The sequence below is a fragment of the Hyaena hyaena genome, unplaced genomic scaffold, assembly GCF_003009895.1.
Source record: "Hyaena hyaena isolate Hyena2069 unplaced genomic scaffold, ASM300989v1 scaffold_74, whole genome shotgun sequence".
NCBI lineage: Eukaryota > Metazoa > Chordata > Mammalia > Carnivora > Hyaenidae > Hyaena > Hyaena hyaena.
The window spans coordinates 3,315,584-3,332,130 of NW_024080706.1; the positions used below are offsets into that span (position 1 = coordinate 3,315,584).

Below are 16,547 nucleotides of genomic sequence, written 5' to 3' on the forward strand. Positions count from 1 at the left end.
TAAAAATATATTTTATAGGGGTGCCAGAGTGGCTTGCTCAGTTGGTTGAGTGTCCAACTCTTAACTTCAGCTCAGGTCATGATCGATCCCAGAGTCATGAGATTGAGCCCCATGCTGGGCTTCACAAGGTGGAGTATGGTGCCTCCTTGGGATTCTCTCTCTTTCTCTCTCTCCACTCTTCCCTCAGTCACCCTTTCTCTCTCTCAAAATAAATAAACACTAAAAAAAAGAATTACATTGAAATGAATGGAAATATGTAAATTCTCAATAGAGAAACAGAAACTAGAAATAAAGAACCCAAAACAAATCTTCTAATTGAAAAAAAAAATCGACATAAAAAATTCACTGGATGGGATTGATAACAAAATTGAGAAGGCCGAAAAAATCAATGAACTATAAGATATGCCAATAGAAATTATACAATCTGAAGAACAGAAAGGAAAAGAAGATTGAAAAAAATGAACAGAACCTCAGGAACAATATCAAAAGGTTTTATTTACATTTGTGTCACTGAAGTCCTATAAGGAGAGAGAGGAAAAGAAGATTGAAAAAAATGAACAGAACCTCAGGAAAAATATCAAAAGGTTTTATTTACATTTGTGTCACTGAAGTCCTATAAGGAGAGAGAGAGATTGGTACAGAAAAAATAATATCCCCAAACTTCTCAAATTTGGTAAGACCTACATTTTACAGATTCAAGAAGCTCAGTGAACTCCAAACAGGATAAGCCCTACCCAGATAAACAATTAAATTGCTGAAAACCAAAGAAAAAGAAAAAGTAATCTTTGGGCTGATGGGAAGCAAATAATACCAGATGGTAAAACGTGCATCAGGAATAAAGGAACTGCAGCAGAAATTATAAATATCTGGGTAAATATAATAGGCTTTCTTCTTCCTCTTAAGTTATTTAAAATGTATTTGACTGTTGAAAGCAAATTCTCTTATTAGAGTTTTCAATATACATAGATGCAATATATATGCCAAATATGTGTAACATAAGGGCAAGTAAAGATACCAAATGGTCATTAGGCTTTGATATTTTACTTGAAATCATAAAAATATTGTTTTAAATTGTTTATTTATTTATTTGAGAGAGAGAGAGTGCAAGTTGGGGAGGGGCAGAGAGAGAATCCCAAGTAGGCTCCATGCTGTTAGGGCAAGGAAGGCCCAACATAGGTCTTGAACCCACCAGCTCTGAGACCATGACCTGAGCTGAAATCAAGAGTCGGATGCTCAACCTGCCACCCAGGTGCCCCGCAATCATAAAAATATTAATTCTAAGTGGATGGTAATCACTAGGTCAACCACCAGAAGCACAGTATAAAAAGATACAGCCAGAAAAAGGAGAGATAAATTTAAAAATAATGTGTTCTTATAAAAGTTCAAATAATGTGTTCTTGAAAACATTTTTAATGTTTAATGTTTATTTTTTGAGAGACACAGAACTAAATAAATAACATATAAATAAAAAATAAATAATAAAAATAAAATTTGCGGGGCATAGCTAAAGCAGGGCTTAGAAAAAGGTCTGTAACATTAAAATGAATATAGCAGAAAAGAAGAGGGGTCTCAAATTAACAATTTAGGCTTCTACCACAAGAAACTAGAAGAAATGGGTATAATAAACCTAAATAAAGCAGAAAAAGGAAATAGTGACAACAGCAAAAATCAATGAAATTACCAACAAAGGAGGCAAAGAATCAATAACATTAGTAAACTTCTATTCAGACCAAGACAAAAAGAAGACACAAATTACCAACAGGAGGAAATACTACTGACAACTCTATATCCAGAAATTTGACAACTCAATGAAAACAGACCGATTCCTTCAAAGATACAAACTACCAAAGCACAGTCAACAAGTGACAGACAAGGTGAATAGTTCTGTATCAAAGAAACTGAATTCATAGTAAAAAACTTTCTGACAAAGAAAACTCCAGGTTCAAAGAGTTTCATTAAAAAATTCAGTCAAACATTTGTGGAAGACATAGTACTACCCAATCTCTTGCAGAAAACAGAGAAGGGAACAATCCTCAACTCATTCATGAGGTCAGCAATAACCAGATACCAAAACCAAACAAAAGAATTAAAAAAGGAAAACTACAGACCAATATCCACTGCAAACATGGATGCAAAAAATTAGAAAACTGAATCTATCGATGTATAAATAAAATAATATATCACAGTTGCTGGGGTTTATCTTGGGAATGCAAGGCCAAGAGTATATTGAAAATCAAGTCAATGTAATTCACCATATTGAAAGACTAAATAAAAAAACTACACACATGACCATTTTAACAGATGAATAAAAAACATTTGACAAAATTCAACTTCCATTCATTATAAAAACTGCCAGCAAACTAGGTTATGTAACGAATTTCTTTAATGTGATGAAACATCTGTAAAAAACCTATAGTGAACAGAGTACTTAATGGCAAAAGTTTCATTTTGTTTTTCCTCCAAAGATCAAGAACACATTCAGGATGTCCACACTCAACACTTTCATTAAACACAGGAATGTTTATTCCTGTGTATTAGGACAAGAATGAAAAAGGCATTAAGACTGGAAAAGAAAAATAAAACTATCCTTATTTACAGATGACATAATTTTCTACATAAAAAGTCTTACAGAATCTAAAAAAAAAAAAACCCTAGAATAAATGAGTTGTGCAGATTTTCAGGATTTAAGATCAACATATATATAAAAAAGAGAATTTTTATAATCTACCAATAAATAACTAGAATTTGAAAATTTTAAAAAATAACATTTACAATAAATAGCACCAAAAATATTTAGGCTCTACGTCCCTAAATATAGATCATGTGCACGATTTATATGCCCCAAACTGTAAAAGACTAGTGAAAAATCAAATGTGTTCATGAATTGTTAAGACTCAGCACATTGTTAATAGTTCAGTTTCCCTGAAATTGCTATAGATTCAAGGAAATCAAAATAAAAATTCCAGTGAGGTTTTTTTGGGTAAAAAACCTGATTTGAAAATTTATATGGAAAAGGAAAGGAACTAGAATAGGCAAAACGATTTTGAAAAAGAACAAATTTGAACTCACAACACTCCTTTTTCAAGATTTACTATAAAGCTACAGCAATTAAGACTGTGGTATTTTTGAAAGCATAAACACACAGATCCATGTAACAGAATTCAAAGTCCAGAAATAGATTCATACAAATATGATCAACTAACTTTTTACAAAAATGCAAAGGCAATAAAAGAGAAAGGACTCTCTCAAAAAATGGTGCTGGAAAAGCTGGACTTGCATATGCAAAAAAAATCAACTTCAACCCATACCTCACATTCTACAAAAATAAAATCAGAAGGGATCAGACTTTGGGCGCCTGACTGGCTCAGTCCATAGAGCATGATACTGTTGATCTCAGGGTTGTGAGTTCAAACCTCATGCTGGGCGCAGGACTTACTTAATAACAAGAGGGTGGGGTAGGGTAAGTGAATCATAGACCTAAATGTAAAGTGCAAAAGTTTAAAACTTCTAGAAGGTAATAGAATATTTTTCTGACCATGGGTTAGGCAAAGTTTCTTAGGACACAAGCACAAATCATAAAAGGAAAAATGGGTAAATTAGATCTCATTGCAATTTAAATTTGAGTTTAAATTTAAATTTGCCCTTCGGAGATATTTGAGGGCTGTGGGAATTTAGAGGATATGAGCATTAATTTTGCCTGGAGTAACTTCTACAAACTGACTTGGAAGATGCTCTTCATAGATAATGAAGTGTCTTGGGCTGAAAAAGTTGAGAGGAGGGCATTCTAGTTAGAGAAAAACCTGATCAAAGACACTGTGAAAGGGGCTTACAGGCCCAAGGAACAAGGAGAAATTCAGTTGTTACAGAAGAGGAAAAGTAGAAGAAGTGGAACAAGAACTAAAATACAGAAACAGATTTTTTTACATATTATTTTAATGTTTTTCCTCTGAAACACGGAGAAGTATTTTATTGGCGTGAAGTATTCTAATGAGAAGCAAAAGACGATGAGTTCTTACATGAAGAGGCAGTAGGGGATGGCAATGAGGGAACTTTAAAGACCTAACAGTAAGAACTAGGTTGCTGTTGATGATCAAATGAGACAATAACACTTGTCTGGAAGAAACTATGGTTTTTTTTATTCACATATTCATTTTTCATATTTGATTCATATTTTATTTTTATTTTTTTTTAAATGAAAGGGCCCTGTTAGTACTGGACCTTTTTTTTTTTTAAGTTTATTTATTCTGAGAGAGAGAGTGGGACAGAGAGAGAGAGAGAGAGAGAGAGAACAAGTGAGCAGGGATGGGGTTGAGAGAGAGGGAGAAAGAGAATCCCAAGAAGGCTCTGCACCAATTTGGGGTTTAAACTGACAACCTTGGGATCAAGACCTGAGCTGAAATCAAGAGTTGGATGCCTAACCAACTGAATTACCCAGGTGTTCCTAGATTCCTATTTTAGAACAAAAATTATAAATGCATTGTTATACTAATGGAAAGGGAATATAACAGCAATTAGCAAAGCACCCTGAACTGGGGGAAAAGGAGTATAAAATCTTACTAGGATTAGCCATGTTCATAATGTCTTTGGCTCATTTGGAATGTCATTGGTGTTCCATTATACTGGTTTCCATGTATAACAAAATAAGAATTCTTTAGAAATGAATTAGCAGATGTTTATGATAACAGATTACTTGGAATACAGGTTGTTTCACATCATTTTGGTAGTTAAAGGTAGTCTCAAGTCCAGAGAGAAACTAATAAGGTACGTCACAAAACAGGGTTTAACTTTCAAAGCACCACTTTATACAGAAGAGCTAGGCAGGAATAGAGGCTCTACAATCAGACAAACCTGAGTGCAGAATCCAGCTCTGTCACATACTAGTTGTATGGACCGCACAATTCATTCACTCTTGGTTATATCATCTGACATTGGAGATATAATGTAGATCTCACAACATTGCTACTAGTTCCTAGCGCAGAGGGGGTGGCTATTACATTGTTATAAGTATTTTTCCTTAGCATATTCCTTAAAATAGTTCACATGAGGCAGTATTTCTTAATACAGTTCCTCCAAATGTTCCCTTAACTACAGAATAAAGTGAAATGCACACCCAAAGATTTGCGCAGAGTCCAAAGGCAACACAAAAAATTTTTAATTTTATCTTAATGTGCCTACAACACATAATATTTAACAGCAAAATATTAGTCTTCATGTAAAATTGACATATCAAGAAAATATACCAGTTTATACGACAACAGGGCCCCCAATACAAATGCCTCATGTCCATAACCAACCTCAATAGGTCTGACTAGAGAACCCTGGATACATACTATGTAAATTATGCATCATGTGGTAAAAAGCCAAGAAAACCCAGAAGTTCTCAACATAAATCCCCAAACTTTCCTACAGGAAAGGAACATTGAAAAAAAAAGTACCTAAAATACCTACCTATGCATTTTGTTGTGAAAATTTATTTTTTTATAAATTTTTAAAATGTTTTATTTTTGAGAGAGAGAGAGATAGCATGAGCAGGGTGGGATCAGAGAGAGGGGGAGACACAGAATCTGAAGACAGGCTCCAGGCTCTAAGCTAGCTGTCAGCACAGAGCCCAACACGAGACTCGAACCCACGAACCATGAGATCATGACTGTGAGATCATGACCTGAGCCAAAGTCGGACGCTTAACCAACTGAGTCACCCAGGCGCTCCGTTGTCCTGAAAATTTATTTGCAGACCTGCTTCAAGCTAAAAATAAACTTAAAACCCAATCAATCTATCACCATAAAAGTAACAGTGGAAAGCCATAATTATGAATGCAAAATTTAAAACTTTACCTGCTTTCTTCTTTTTGTCAGAAGTAGCATCCAAAGTAGTTAAGGTAGTAGAGGTGCTTTTATAAATATCATGACCACATACTCCAGGATCTTCTTCATCAGAAGAAAATGAAGATAAATGTTCCAAGGTTTTAAGTTCATTATCAACTTTTTCTGATGGACTGTTACCCCCAATTTCAGACACTGAAGGTGTGGGTGTTGCAGAAGTCTTTGGAAGTGGTGGGGGACAAAATGTACGAACTGTCTGGGTCCCTGGTCGTCTAGTCCTGTTAGGCATTCGTACAGCAAGAGTGGAAAACTGCTGCTTGGGCCCAGATTTCAGAAAATCTAAGAAAGAGGCAATAAATCCCGTTTTGACTTCTGGCTGTTTTTCCTCTACTTCTTTGATCTTCTGTCTCATTTTTTCTTGATGCTGATAACCATCATGGCAGCTTTCTGAGGAAGGAGGGGTATACGGCAGATACACATCTGTTCCCCTTGGATTCTGACGTTTGCCCTGGGCTGGTCTTTTCAGCTGTTTCGGATTACTGCTGTCTTCCTCTTTTGTTTGCCCCTTTCCGGTTTTTTTCTTCTGAAGGTTAAAATGCATTAAATCTTGGTTTTCTTCTTCAATCTTGACACCAATGGTCTCCCCAGGTTGGGCCATGGCCAACAGTGCAAGTGCACTTCTAGCTGGGTTCACCGACACACTGCTGTCATCAGTGGTGAGCTCACTCTCTGATGTAGCACTTTCTCCACTTATACTTCTACTAGAAACAAACTCTTGGCTTCTGTTATTATTTAATGTACTATCCATAGGAACTTCACTATCTTCTTCAGATTCATGATTGGTAGCAGACTGTTTCTTGAATGAGCCAGAACTTTGCTCCTGGACATCATGACCTGGTCCGACCACAGGTGGAATTACTTTAGGTGCTTTATTTTGACCAGTTTCAATATGCTGTTGATCAAGAGTCATTTTTGACTGGAGGGTTGGTACTGGTGAAAGGTTTACAGCAACTTGATTTCCATTTAAGGAAATATCATTTATATTCTGTGGCTTTCCTACTGTAGCTGTCACGGAGTTAAAATCTGAAGTCACATGCCCAACATCTAATGACTGCTGAAAATGAGATTTAGAATCACTATCTTCAACTGCCGCAATGGTTTCATTTGAAGTTGACTTGGAAAAATCAGAAGCGGTAACCCCACAAGCTGCTGCTGTAGCTGCTAAGATATCATCTACATTTGATAAAATATTTCTCTCATCACTGAGAAGCATTGCCTCTGGGAAACATATTGACCCAAGAGAAACAAAATGATTCTTTGAATCATGTTGATTTGTTTCACTAAAATGACCCTTTGTTGTTAGATGTTGTTGTAATGGTTTTGAAGACTCAGAGAGGTCCATTTTCATAATTTCAGAAGTTTGAGGATGGAGCTGCGGCTGAGAATGGTCACCATTGCTCTGAATAATATGACCGTCCATTTGAAGGAAAGGATGTACTATCTGTTGAGGACTTTGAACACGCTGTACTTGTAAAGATGCCTTTACTTGTCCTAAACCTGCCTGCAGTATTGACTGCTGAAGAATTTGTAAATCACAGGCAGAATCTAAAAGGACCTGTGTATTAGGAAGAGAAGCCTGATGGCCATGCCCTAAAGCATGATTTGGAATTTGAATCTGAGATGAGGCATTAATTATTTGATCATGTTGCTCTTGGACCTTGGCTTCATGTACCTTATGTATAAGAGAATGCTGTGGGTTGAGGTCTTTAGTATTCAACCTTATTTGTGGAGTTTGCATTAAATTAGTTGCCTTCTTAATATCAAGGGTTGCTGCACTGACTTGGCCAATTTGTTGGGTAAGTTGTGTCACTGAACCAACCATGCTTTCTTCTTTTTTTGGCCCTTGTAGAGCAATCCCAACAACCTGATCTTCAAGACGAGAATTACTTCTAATTACACTTTGAGAATACCTGTCATCTGCCTTTGATACCTTATAAGCCGATTCTTGAACATTAATTTCTCCATCTGACAGCCTTTGGGTTGATGACTCAAGAGACACTTGGGGCTGCAATACCTGTAACTCTTGCATTGGAAAATCCTCTTCTTGCTTTGAAGATGTGTACACATTTGAATCAAGTTTTCTGTCAGCATAAGACTTTGGATCAGGGGAAGGTATGTTATTCTGTAATGTCTGACAGTGAGTAGAGGATGCAAAAGACGATGACTGGGCAGCAGGCAAAAACTTTTGGGACTGGGGAGATGATGACTCTTGAGTCTGAGCATTTTGGGAAGAATGCATGGAAATATAATTCTGGGTTGGGCTAGAATCTGGCAAATTCTGAGCCCGAGTGGCAGAAGAGTAAGAAAGAGAAGGGGCTGTTAATGTTAGGGACTGCCCTGAAGCATAGCTTTCTGAAGGACTAACAACTGATAACACCTGTGACTGAGATGAATAACTAACCTGTGTCTGGCTAACTGGTGATAAACCCTGAGAATGACTAGATGAATAACTTTGAGACTGACTAACTGAAGACAGATCTCTTGTTTGGGCAGGGTAATTCTCATTTGTAACTGAAGATAATACTTCTTGTTGATTAGAAGAATAATTAAGTGTCTGATTTTCAGGAGTTATAGTCTGAGATGATCCAGAAAAAGTCAAGGTTTTATATAAGGATGGTAATTTCTCAACTTTGTTGGACCTATAAACCTGTGAATGAACAATAGATGGCACATTATGTGGCTGCACTAAACCATAATTTTGGGACTGACTAACTGATAAAAGGCTTGGTAGCTGCGCTGTAGAATAAATTTGTGCTTGGCCCGATATTACAGAACTCTGGTTATGTAAAGGTTTGGAATAGCTTAATGTTTGCACAGGAGGAATTACACTTTGAGGTTTGGGGGTCTTAGTTGATGCTAGTGGTTGTTTTGTAGAACAGCTTTTTACTTTTGTAGCAGAAGGAGGAAACCCTGATGATGGAATTGTAGATGAGTAAGACTGAGCAAGTTCCACTGACACCTGGGAGGTCTTCTGTTGTAATCCTCCATTGCTCACCTGAGTAGACTCTCCAACTGGGCTACAGGATAAAGATGACTGCCTACTTGTTTCCTGAAAATTAACCACACTTGCATTTGACAGATAGCTATGTAAGGAATGCTGAGAACCAGTCAGTTGTGCCTGAATTGACTGGGTACCTGAAGGCCGCTGATGGTGTTTAATAACACTACATTCTCGAAGAAGAGCTCTTTCAATGGAAGCAGTAGAACTAGTAAAGAGAGTTGAACTGTAGGCTTGAGGAGTCTGCTGGGCTCCGCCAAGTGCTGAAGGCAACAAACTAAATTGAGGTTGTAAAAGATGGGGTGCAGACTCTTGCGCTGAGCGATATGTTGAAGACTGAGGTGGTATGCTGTTACTTAATGCAGAACTGCCCAGGCGCTCAAATGCCAAAGCAGTTGGAACAGTTCCCTGGGAAGTCTTGATTTGTAACAGAGGGTCATGAGGATTTAAAATTCCATTTGATGTAGTGTTAAAAGACGAATCCTGAAGCACCAAAGGTGAGGTGGTAGCAAAGTTTCTATTGCTGAAGGTGGTGGGATGCTGATAAGCAGAGAGGGCAGAGGGTGGAAGTGTTCCAGTGGTTGGCAAAGGTCCAGTAACAAACAGCTCAGTTGCTGCTGAGGAATGCATACCTATGAAGAGAAAACAAAGAACTTTATGCAATCACAGCACAAATACTCATATACACAAATACACATACTCATATGCACACGCGCAGGCACACACGTTTTCACAGTAGAGACTTACATAACTTTAACCTATTATAATCTCTGTAAGGGTGAAGGGCGTAGGGGAAAAAAACTCTGTAAGACTGATAAGCCTGATAAGTTAGTTCTGCATGCAAATTTTAAAAATTACATTTTAAGACAGCTAGCTTTCTTAAAAGCAAAAATTGCTAATAAAGGTATTAGCAATTCATAACTATAATTGTTATAGAAATGAGTTTATAGAGTTAGATAAGACCATCTGAAAATTAAGAAACCAGTAAAAATGTACATAATCTCCAGTGATTAATTTATCCTGAAATTTCAATGCAATAGCAACAAACTAAAATGTTCATAACATTAAAATGCAGATTAAATTGCTTATATTTAACATGATAAATCTAAAAATAAACAGTGAGGTTAACACTGAAATTTCCTTTATCAAAATATACAAACTTTAAAAATCTCTTGGATTTCAAGTTTTGGCTTCCTATGAATAACTTCCAATGACAACAGATGTGTGCTTATCATACAAGGCTGATCAGAAATCAATAAAGTATTGTCAAGAAGAGATTATTAGAGGTGCCTGGGTGGCTCAGTCAGTCAAGCGTCCGACTTCAGCTCAGGTCATGATCTCACGGTTCATGAGTTTGAGACCCACGTTGGGCTCTGTGCTGACAACTAACTCAGAGCCTAAAGCCAGTCTTCGGATTCTGTGTCTCCCTCTCTCCTCTCTCTCTGACCCTCTCCTGCTCATGCTGTCTCTATCTCTCTCTCAAAAATAAACAGAATATTTAAAAAAATAAAAAAAAAGAGATTATTAATGGAGAGGAAGGGAGGCAAACCATAAGAGACTCTTAAATACTGAGAACTGAGGGTTGATGGGGTGTGGGGAAGAGGGGAAAATGGGTGATGGGCATGGAGGAGGGCACTTGTTGGGATGAGCACTGGGTGTTACAGGGAAACCAACTTGACAATAAACTATACTTAAAAAAAAAGAAGAGATTATTAACATTTCAGAAAACCACTCTAGTCACATACAGTAAAGTGAAAATGTATACCCTTACAATCTAAAACTTCTACTTCTAAAAATTTATCCTATAGCAATAAGTGGACACAAAGATATTTGTACAAGATACTTATTGCGTGTAAAAAGTAGAAACAACCCATGTCCATCAACACGGGAATGACCAAATAATTATGGCATATCCTATTAATACTATTACTATAAACAATGATTAAGTGAAAAAAGATGTTTTGATATACAAAGATTTCAAAGAACTGTTAACTCTTCTCTACGAAAGTGGGAATGTAGTTGGGAAGTATCAGTTTCCATTTTACATAACATTTTTATCGTTTACATGTTTCTTAGCAAACTTCCATTAAAATTTTGTTTATTTTAGAAAAATAGGGGAAAAAGATCCTCTAGCCCTTTCAAAAACTTTCTTCTCCCACTTTTTCCCATTAAATGTCAAGAAAGTATTACTACTACAAAGACCGAAAATAGTTATACTTAAAAGAATAAATAACATTTAGGATTTATGTTTAAAATAAAATAATCATAGACAGGGTGCCTGGGTGGCTCAGTCGGTTCAGTGTCTGACTTCAGCTCAGGTCATGATCTCATGGTTCATGACTCTGAGCCCAGCGTTGGGCTCTGTGCTGACAGCTCGGAGCCTTGAGCCTGCTTCAGAGTCTGTGTCTCCCTCTCTATCTCTGCCTCTCCCCCACTTGCACTTTGTCTCTCTCTCTCAAAAATAAATAAAATGTTAAAAAAATTAAAAATAAATAAAATCATAGAAATTGGAAGAAAGCCTAACTGATTATGTGTAATGCTCTATTAATGGAATTTATATCAGAATGGTAAAGTATTATTTCCTATAGTTATCATTTTAAAATATCTCTCTGGGGCACCTGGGTGGCTCATTTGGTTGAGTGTCTGACTTTGGCTCGGGTCATGATCTCACAGGTTTCTGAGTTCTAGCTGTGCATCAGGCTAGCTGCCATCAGCGAAGATCCCAGAACCTCTGTCCCTACCTCTCTCTGCCCCTCCCCTGCTCACATTCTCTCTCAAAAAAAATAAACATTTAAAAAATAAAATATCTCCTCAAATATGTGATGAAATTTCTTATTATTTAAAACAAAGCATTTTTTAAAAAATACCTAACTTTCCTATAACCCTGAAAAAGTAAAAATATACACATAATTTTGGGGGAGAAACAAGTGAAAAATGGAATGTATATATAAACAGGGAAAATAGAATAATATCAGCTTGTAATATCCATTACAATTTATTTAATGTTGGACAAAATTCCTCATCTGTATGAATAAAGGACTAGATAAGATAATTTAGGTCCCTCTAGTTCTAACATTCTATGAAATATCAGATTGACAGATTCAAGTAACTCACCTAGAAAATTTCAAGCTTGTACATTTTGAGAGTAATTCAAAACTTTTAATAAATAGTGATTTAATCTGTTCAATTCTGGATAACTTTACATAACTCTAATGATGAAATCAGTTTCAAGATTGTTTTTTTACTATATCATCTACTCAGCCTGAAGTCACTAAGATAAATAAATTTAATTTTTCATCAAAAACCAAAAAAGATAAATATGTGAGGTGATGGATATGTTAACTAACCAAGTGTGGGGGGGGATTCCTTCACAATGTATGGTGAATCACCACAATGTACACTTTAAACATCTTATAATTTTATATATCAACTATACCTCAGTAAAGTTGAAATGGAAAAATAAAAGAAAATTTAATCTTTGCTTTTATTAAGTAGACAAGTAGCTACATAAATTGCCAGATAAGAACTTTATATCTACGGTTTACTTTCAATAATTATCTATCTTCTTCAACCTGTTAAGTTTTCACTGAAGTAATCAGTTTGAATTTCTGCTAGTAACAATCTCTTGAATTTTGTCCAACTTAAAATTGTGAAAAATTCCAGGTTTTAAATTTCACTGAAAAATCAGTAATTACTCTCAGCTACACTATAGAATAACAAGGCCATAAAAAGTGTATTTTTATCATTATTTTTTCTGGACTTATAAGTTCTGAAAACAGGGGTGCCTGAGTGCCTCTGTTGGTTAAGCATCTGACTCTTGATCCTTGCTCAGGTCATGATCTCACAGTTCCTGAGTTTGAGCCCCACATGGGGCTCTGCACTGTGCAGAGCCTGCTTGGGATTCTCTCTCTCTGCCCTTCCCTCCCCAACTCATGCTGTCTTTCTCTGAAGATAAATAAATAAACTTAAAAAAAATTCCGAGGGGTGCCTGGGTGGCTCAGTCAGTTGAGTGTCTGACTTCGGCTCAGGTCGTGATCTCACAGTTTGTGGGTTCGAGCCCCACGTCGGGCTCTGTGCTGACAGCTAGCTTGGAGCCTGGAGCCTGTTTCAGATTCTATATCTCCCTCACTGCTCCCATTGTCTCATATTGCTCACATTGTCTCGCTGCTCACATTGTCTCGCTCACTCTCTCTCTCACCACTGCCCCCAAAAATTCTGAAAACAAAGAATCACCTGTCTGCCAGGATGGAGCCCTGAATTGTGGTAAAAGAGTAGTTCCTGAAGAAGCAGCCTGAGCAGTTCGGGATTCAACAGCAGAGAGAAAATTCATCACTGAAGATTCTTTAGTGTTAGTGCTGGCACTGTTCACACTAGTATCAAATATTCCAGAAAGACCTATATTTGAAGATAAAACATATCACAAGGTAAAATATTTAATAATACAAAAGTATATTTCTGTTCATATTTTATTTATTTACCTATTTTTTTGAGAGAGAGAGTGTGCCTGGGAACAGGGCCAGGAGGAAAGAGAATCCCAAGCAGGCTCCATGTTCAGTATGGAGCCTAGAGAGCCTGACATGGGTCATGATCTCATGATTCTGGGACCATGACCTAAGCTGAAATAAGCCCCTCTTAAATAAGAATAGGGGGGGTGCTCTGGTGGCTCAGCTGGCTGAGTGTCTGATTCTTGATTTCAGCTCAGGTCTTGACCTCACTCAGGAGACTCTACGCTGACAGCACAAAGCCTGTTTGGGATTCTCTCTCTCCTCTCTCTGCTCCTCCCCTCGTTCGTGTGCTCTTGCTCTCTCTCAAAATAAATGTTCAAAAAAATAAAATAAAATAAAAAGGAATCTCTGAAATTAAAAAAAAAATTTTTTTTTAATGTTTTATTTATTTCTAGGAGAGAAGAGAGAGACAGCGTGAGGAGGGGAGGGTCAGACAGAGAGGGAGTCACAGACTCTGAAACAGGCTCCAGGCTCTGAGCTGGCAGTCAGCACAGAGCCCGACGCAGGGCTCAAACCCACGAACCGCGAGATCATGACCCAAGCGAAAGTCGGACGCTTAACCGACTAAGCCACCCAGGCACCCCAGGAATCTCTGAAATTTAAGGCCAAAAGCTCTACATCCCTAAACTGTTTTGACACAGCAAACAAATATGAATTTGACCAAGCATGGTTTCAATATAAAATCTACAAAGATTGGGGTGCCTGGGTGGCTCAGTTGGTTAAGCATTCAACTTTAGCTCAGGTCATGATCTCATGGCTCTGTGCTGACAGCTTGGAGTCTGGGGCCTGTTTCAGATTCTGTGTCTCCCTCTCTCCTGCTTGTGTGCTGACTCTTATCTCTCAAAAATAAATGTTAGAAAAAAATTTTTTTTAAATCTACAAAGATTGGGAAGATCTCCCAACCAATTAATTATATAGATATTCCCTATCAGTAAAAGACAAAGCTTTTAATTTCGTTTTCATTTTCACTTTTCCCATGGCTCTGTTACGTTCTGCCCACATTCATAATCCAATACATGAAAACTGATTTTTCTTCTTATTCATTAAACGTAGCCATATTAGTTTTACAAGAGCATGTTTACCAGTTGGCTGAGGTGTGGCAGCATATCCAGGAAGCTGATGAGAGGCTGCAAAAGTCTGTCTCTGAAGGAGATCTGTTTCAGAGTGTGAGGGATGTCCTTCTTCATAGCTTAAACTAGAGGATAATAAAAATAAGTGACCAAAAACACATAGCTAAAACCACACGATCAAAAAATTTCTAGGAGAACAATTATCAAAAGTAGCAAAAAAGTCTTTGCCTAAATTCAACAACTTTGATTAAGAGGCCAAATACAATCTGACAATACTGTCAAAATGGGCAAATATATTGAAGATATACTAGGAAGAAAATGATGCATAGTATTTTCCTTAATTCAACTTTACTGCTTTTTACTGGGAGAGAAATACCATGGTACAGTGGGAAAAGCAAAATCCTGGAAAACAGGACAGCTGAATTCATTACACAACCTCTACCACCTGCTTACAGTATCATTTGAATAAGACACTTAATGTCAGACTAAATTCCTCATCTGTATGAATAAACAATTAGAGAAGATAATCTAAGGTCCCTCTAATTCTAACATTCTACAGAGTATCAGATAATTCAAATAAACTGATAATTAAATAACTCACCTAGAAAATTTCAAGCTTGTACATTTGAGAGTAATTCAGAACAAGATATTTTTTATACCCTTGACATTTATTTTGAATATTTTTAAACCCACAGAAAAATAGAAAGTCTAATAAAAATATATACACTTGTTATGTAAGACTCAATAATCATTAATTTTGTTACCTTTTTTTTTGTTTTTCTCTACACACACATACACACACACACACACACATAATATAAACACACACCTTTGTTTTTTTTTTTTTTACCAAACCACTTGAAAATAACTTGCATATAGGACACTGCATCTTTAAATACTTTGGCTGTGTTTCCTAGGAATCAGTCAATCTCCCATACAGCCAATTATTATTAGACTTGAAGAAACTTAACAATTTAAGTCAATAACAGCATGTAAAACAGAGGTCATATTCTAATTTCCTAATTGTTGCCTAAATGTTTGGGATTTTAAAGCTCTTCTATGTAAAATCCAATGAAAAATTCAAGAATTGCACTTGGTGGGGTGCCTGGGCGGTTTAGTGGGTTAAACCTCTGATTCTTGGTTTCGGCTCAGGTCATGATCTCATGTTTTGTGAGGTTGAGCCCCACGCTGGGGTCTGTGCTGATAGCATGGAGCCAGCTTTGGATTCTCCCTCTCCCCTTCTCTCTCACCTGCTCACATTCACACGCATGCGCGTGCTCTCTCTCAAAACAAATAAACTTTTTTTTTTAAAAAAAAGGAGAATTACACTTGGCTATTTCTCTTTAAATTTAGAACATTGCCTCTACCCTGCCTCTAATCCCACATCCCTTTTGTCTTGATTTCCTGACATAGATTTGTTGTTATTGAAGAAAACAAATCAGCTGAATGTAGACTATACCAAATTCTGACTCTAATGGATACCTCAAGAGAAGTACATAAATGATATTTTGTACTTCATATTGCCTCATATAAGGATGCACATAATGTCCATTTGTCTCATCATTGGTGATGCTAAACTTGAAGTGATTAAGGTACATGTCAGATCTCTCCACGTATGTATTTTTTCTTCTTTGAAATGCAACTGGGAGAGGTTACTTTAAGAAGCTGTAAATACAGGGCGCCTGGGTGGCTCAGTGGGTTAAGTGTCCCACTTCAGCTCAGGTCATGATCTCACAGTTTGTGAGTTTGAGCCCCATGTCAGGCTCTGTGCTGAAAGCTCAGAACCCAGAGCCTGCTTCGGATTCTGTGTCTCTCTCTCTCTCTCTGCCCCTCCCCTACATGTGCTCTGTCTCTCTCACTCTCTCAAAAACAAATAAACATTTAAAAAAAAAAAGAAGCTGTAAATACCTTATTTTCAAAAGTCAAAGGTTTCAGACATCATCCACCTTTAATTCACTTATCACACCAGAGATTGGAAATGGCAGTTTTCTAATTACATCATTCTTTTAATATTTAAAAATATTCTTCTGTAAAATAAAAATCAGCTTTCCCTTTTCTCTCATGTACATACATGACATATACTTATATTTCA

At 36.8% G+C, this 16,547-nt stretch overlaps 1 protein-coding gene across 1 annotated transcript in view; it reads right to left on the minus strand.

Moving 5' to 3' along the window:
- QSER1 (glutamine and serine rich 1) overlaps positions 1 to 14,579 on the minus strand; it is a 42,466-nt gene extending 27,887 nt beyond the window's left edge. Inside the window, exons 1-3 of the mRNA XM_039233368.1 lie at positions 14,468 to 14,579; positions 13,114 to 13,275; positions 5,835 to 9,512 (exon numbers count right to left, since the gene is read on the minus strand). Coding sequence (XP_039089299.1) covers positions 5,835 to 9,512; positions 13,114 to 13,210 — 3,775 coding nt within the window. The 5' untranslated portion in view covers positions 13,211 to 13,275; positions 14,468 to 14,579. The remainder of the gene's footprint in view (positions 1 to 5,834; positions 9,513 to 13,113; positions 13,276 to 14,467) is intronic.
- Positions 14,580 to 16,547: the final 1,968 nt, after the last annotated feature.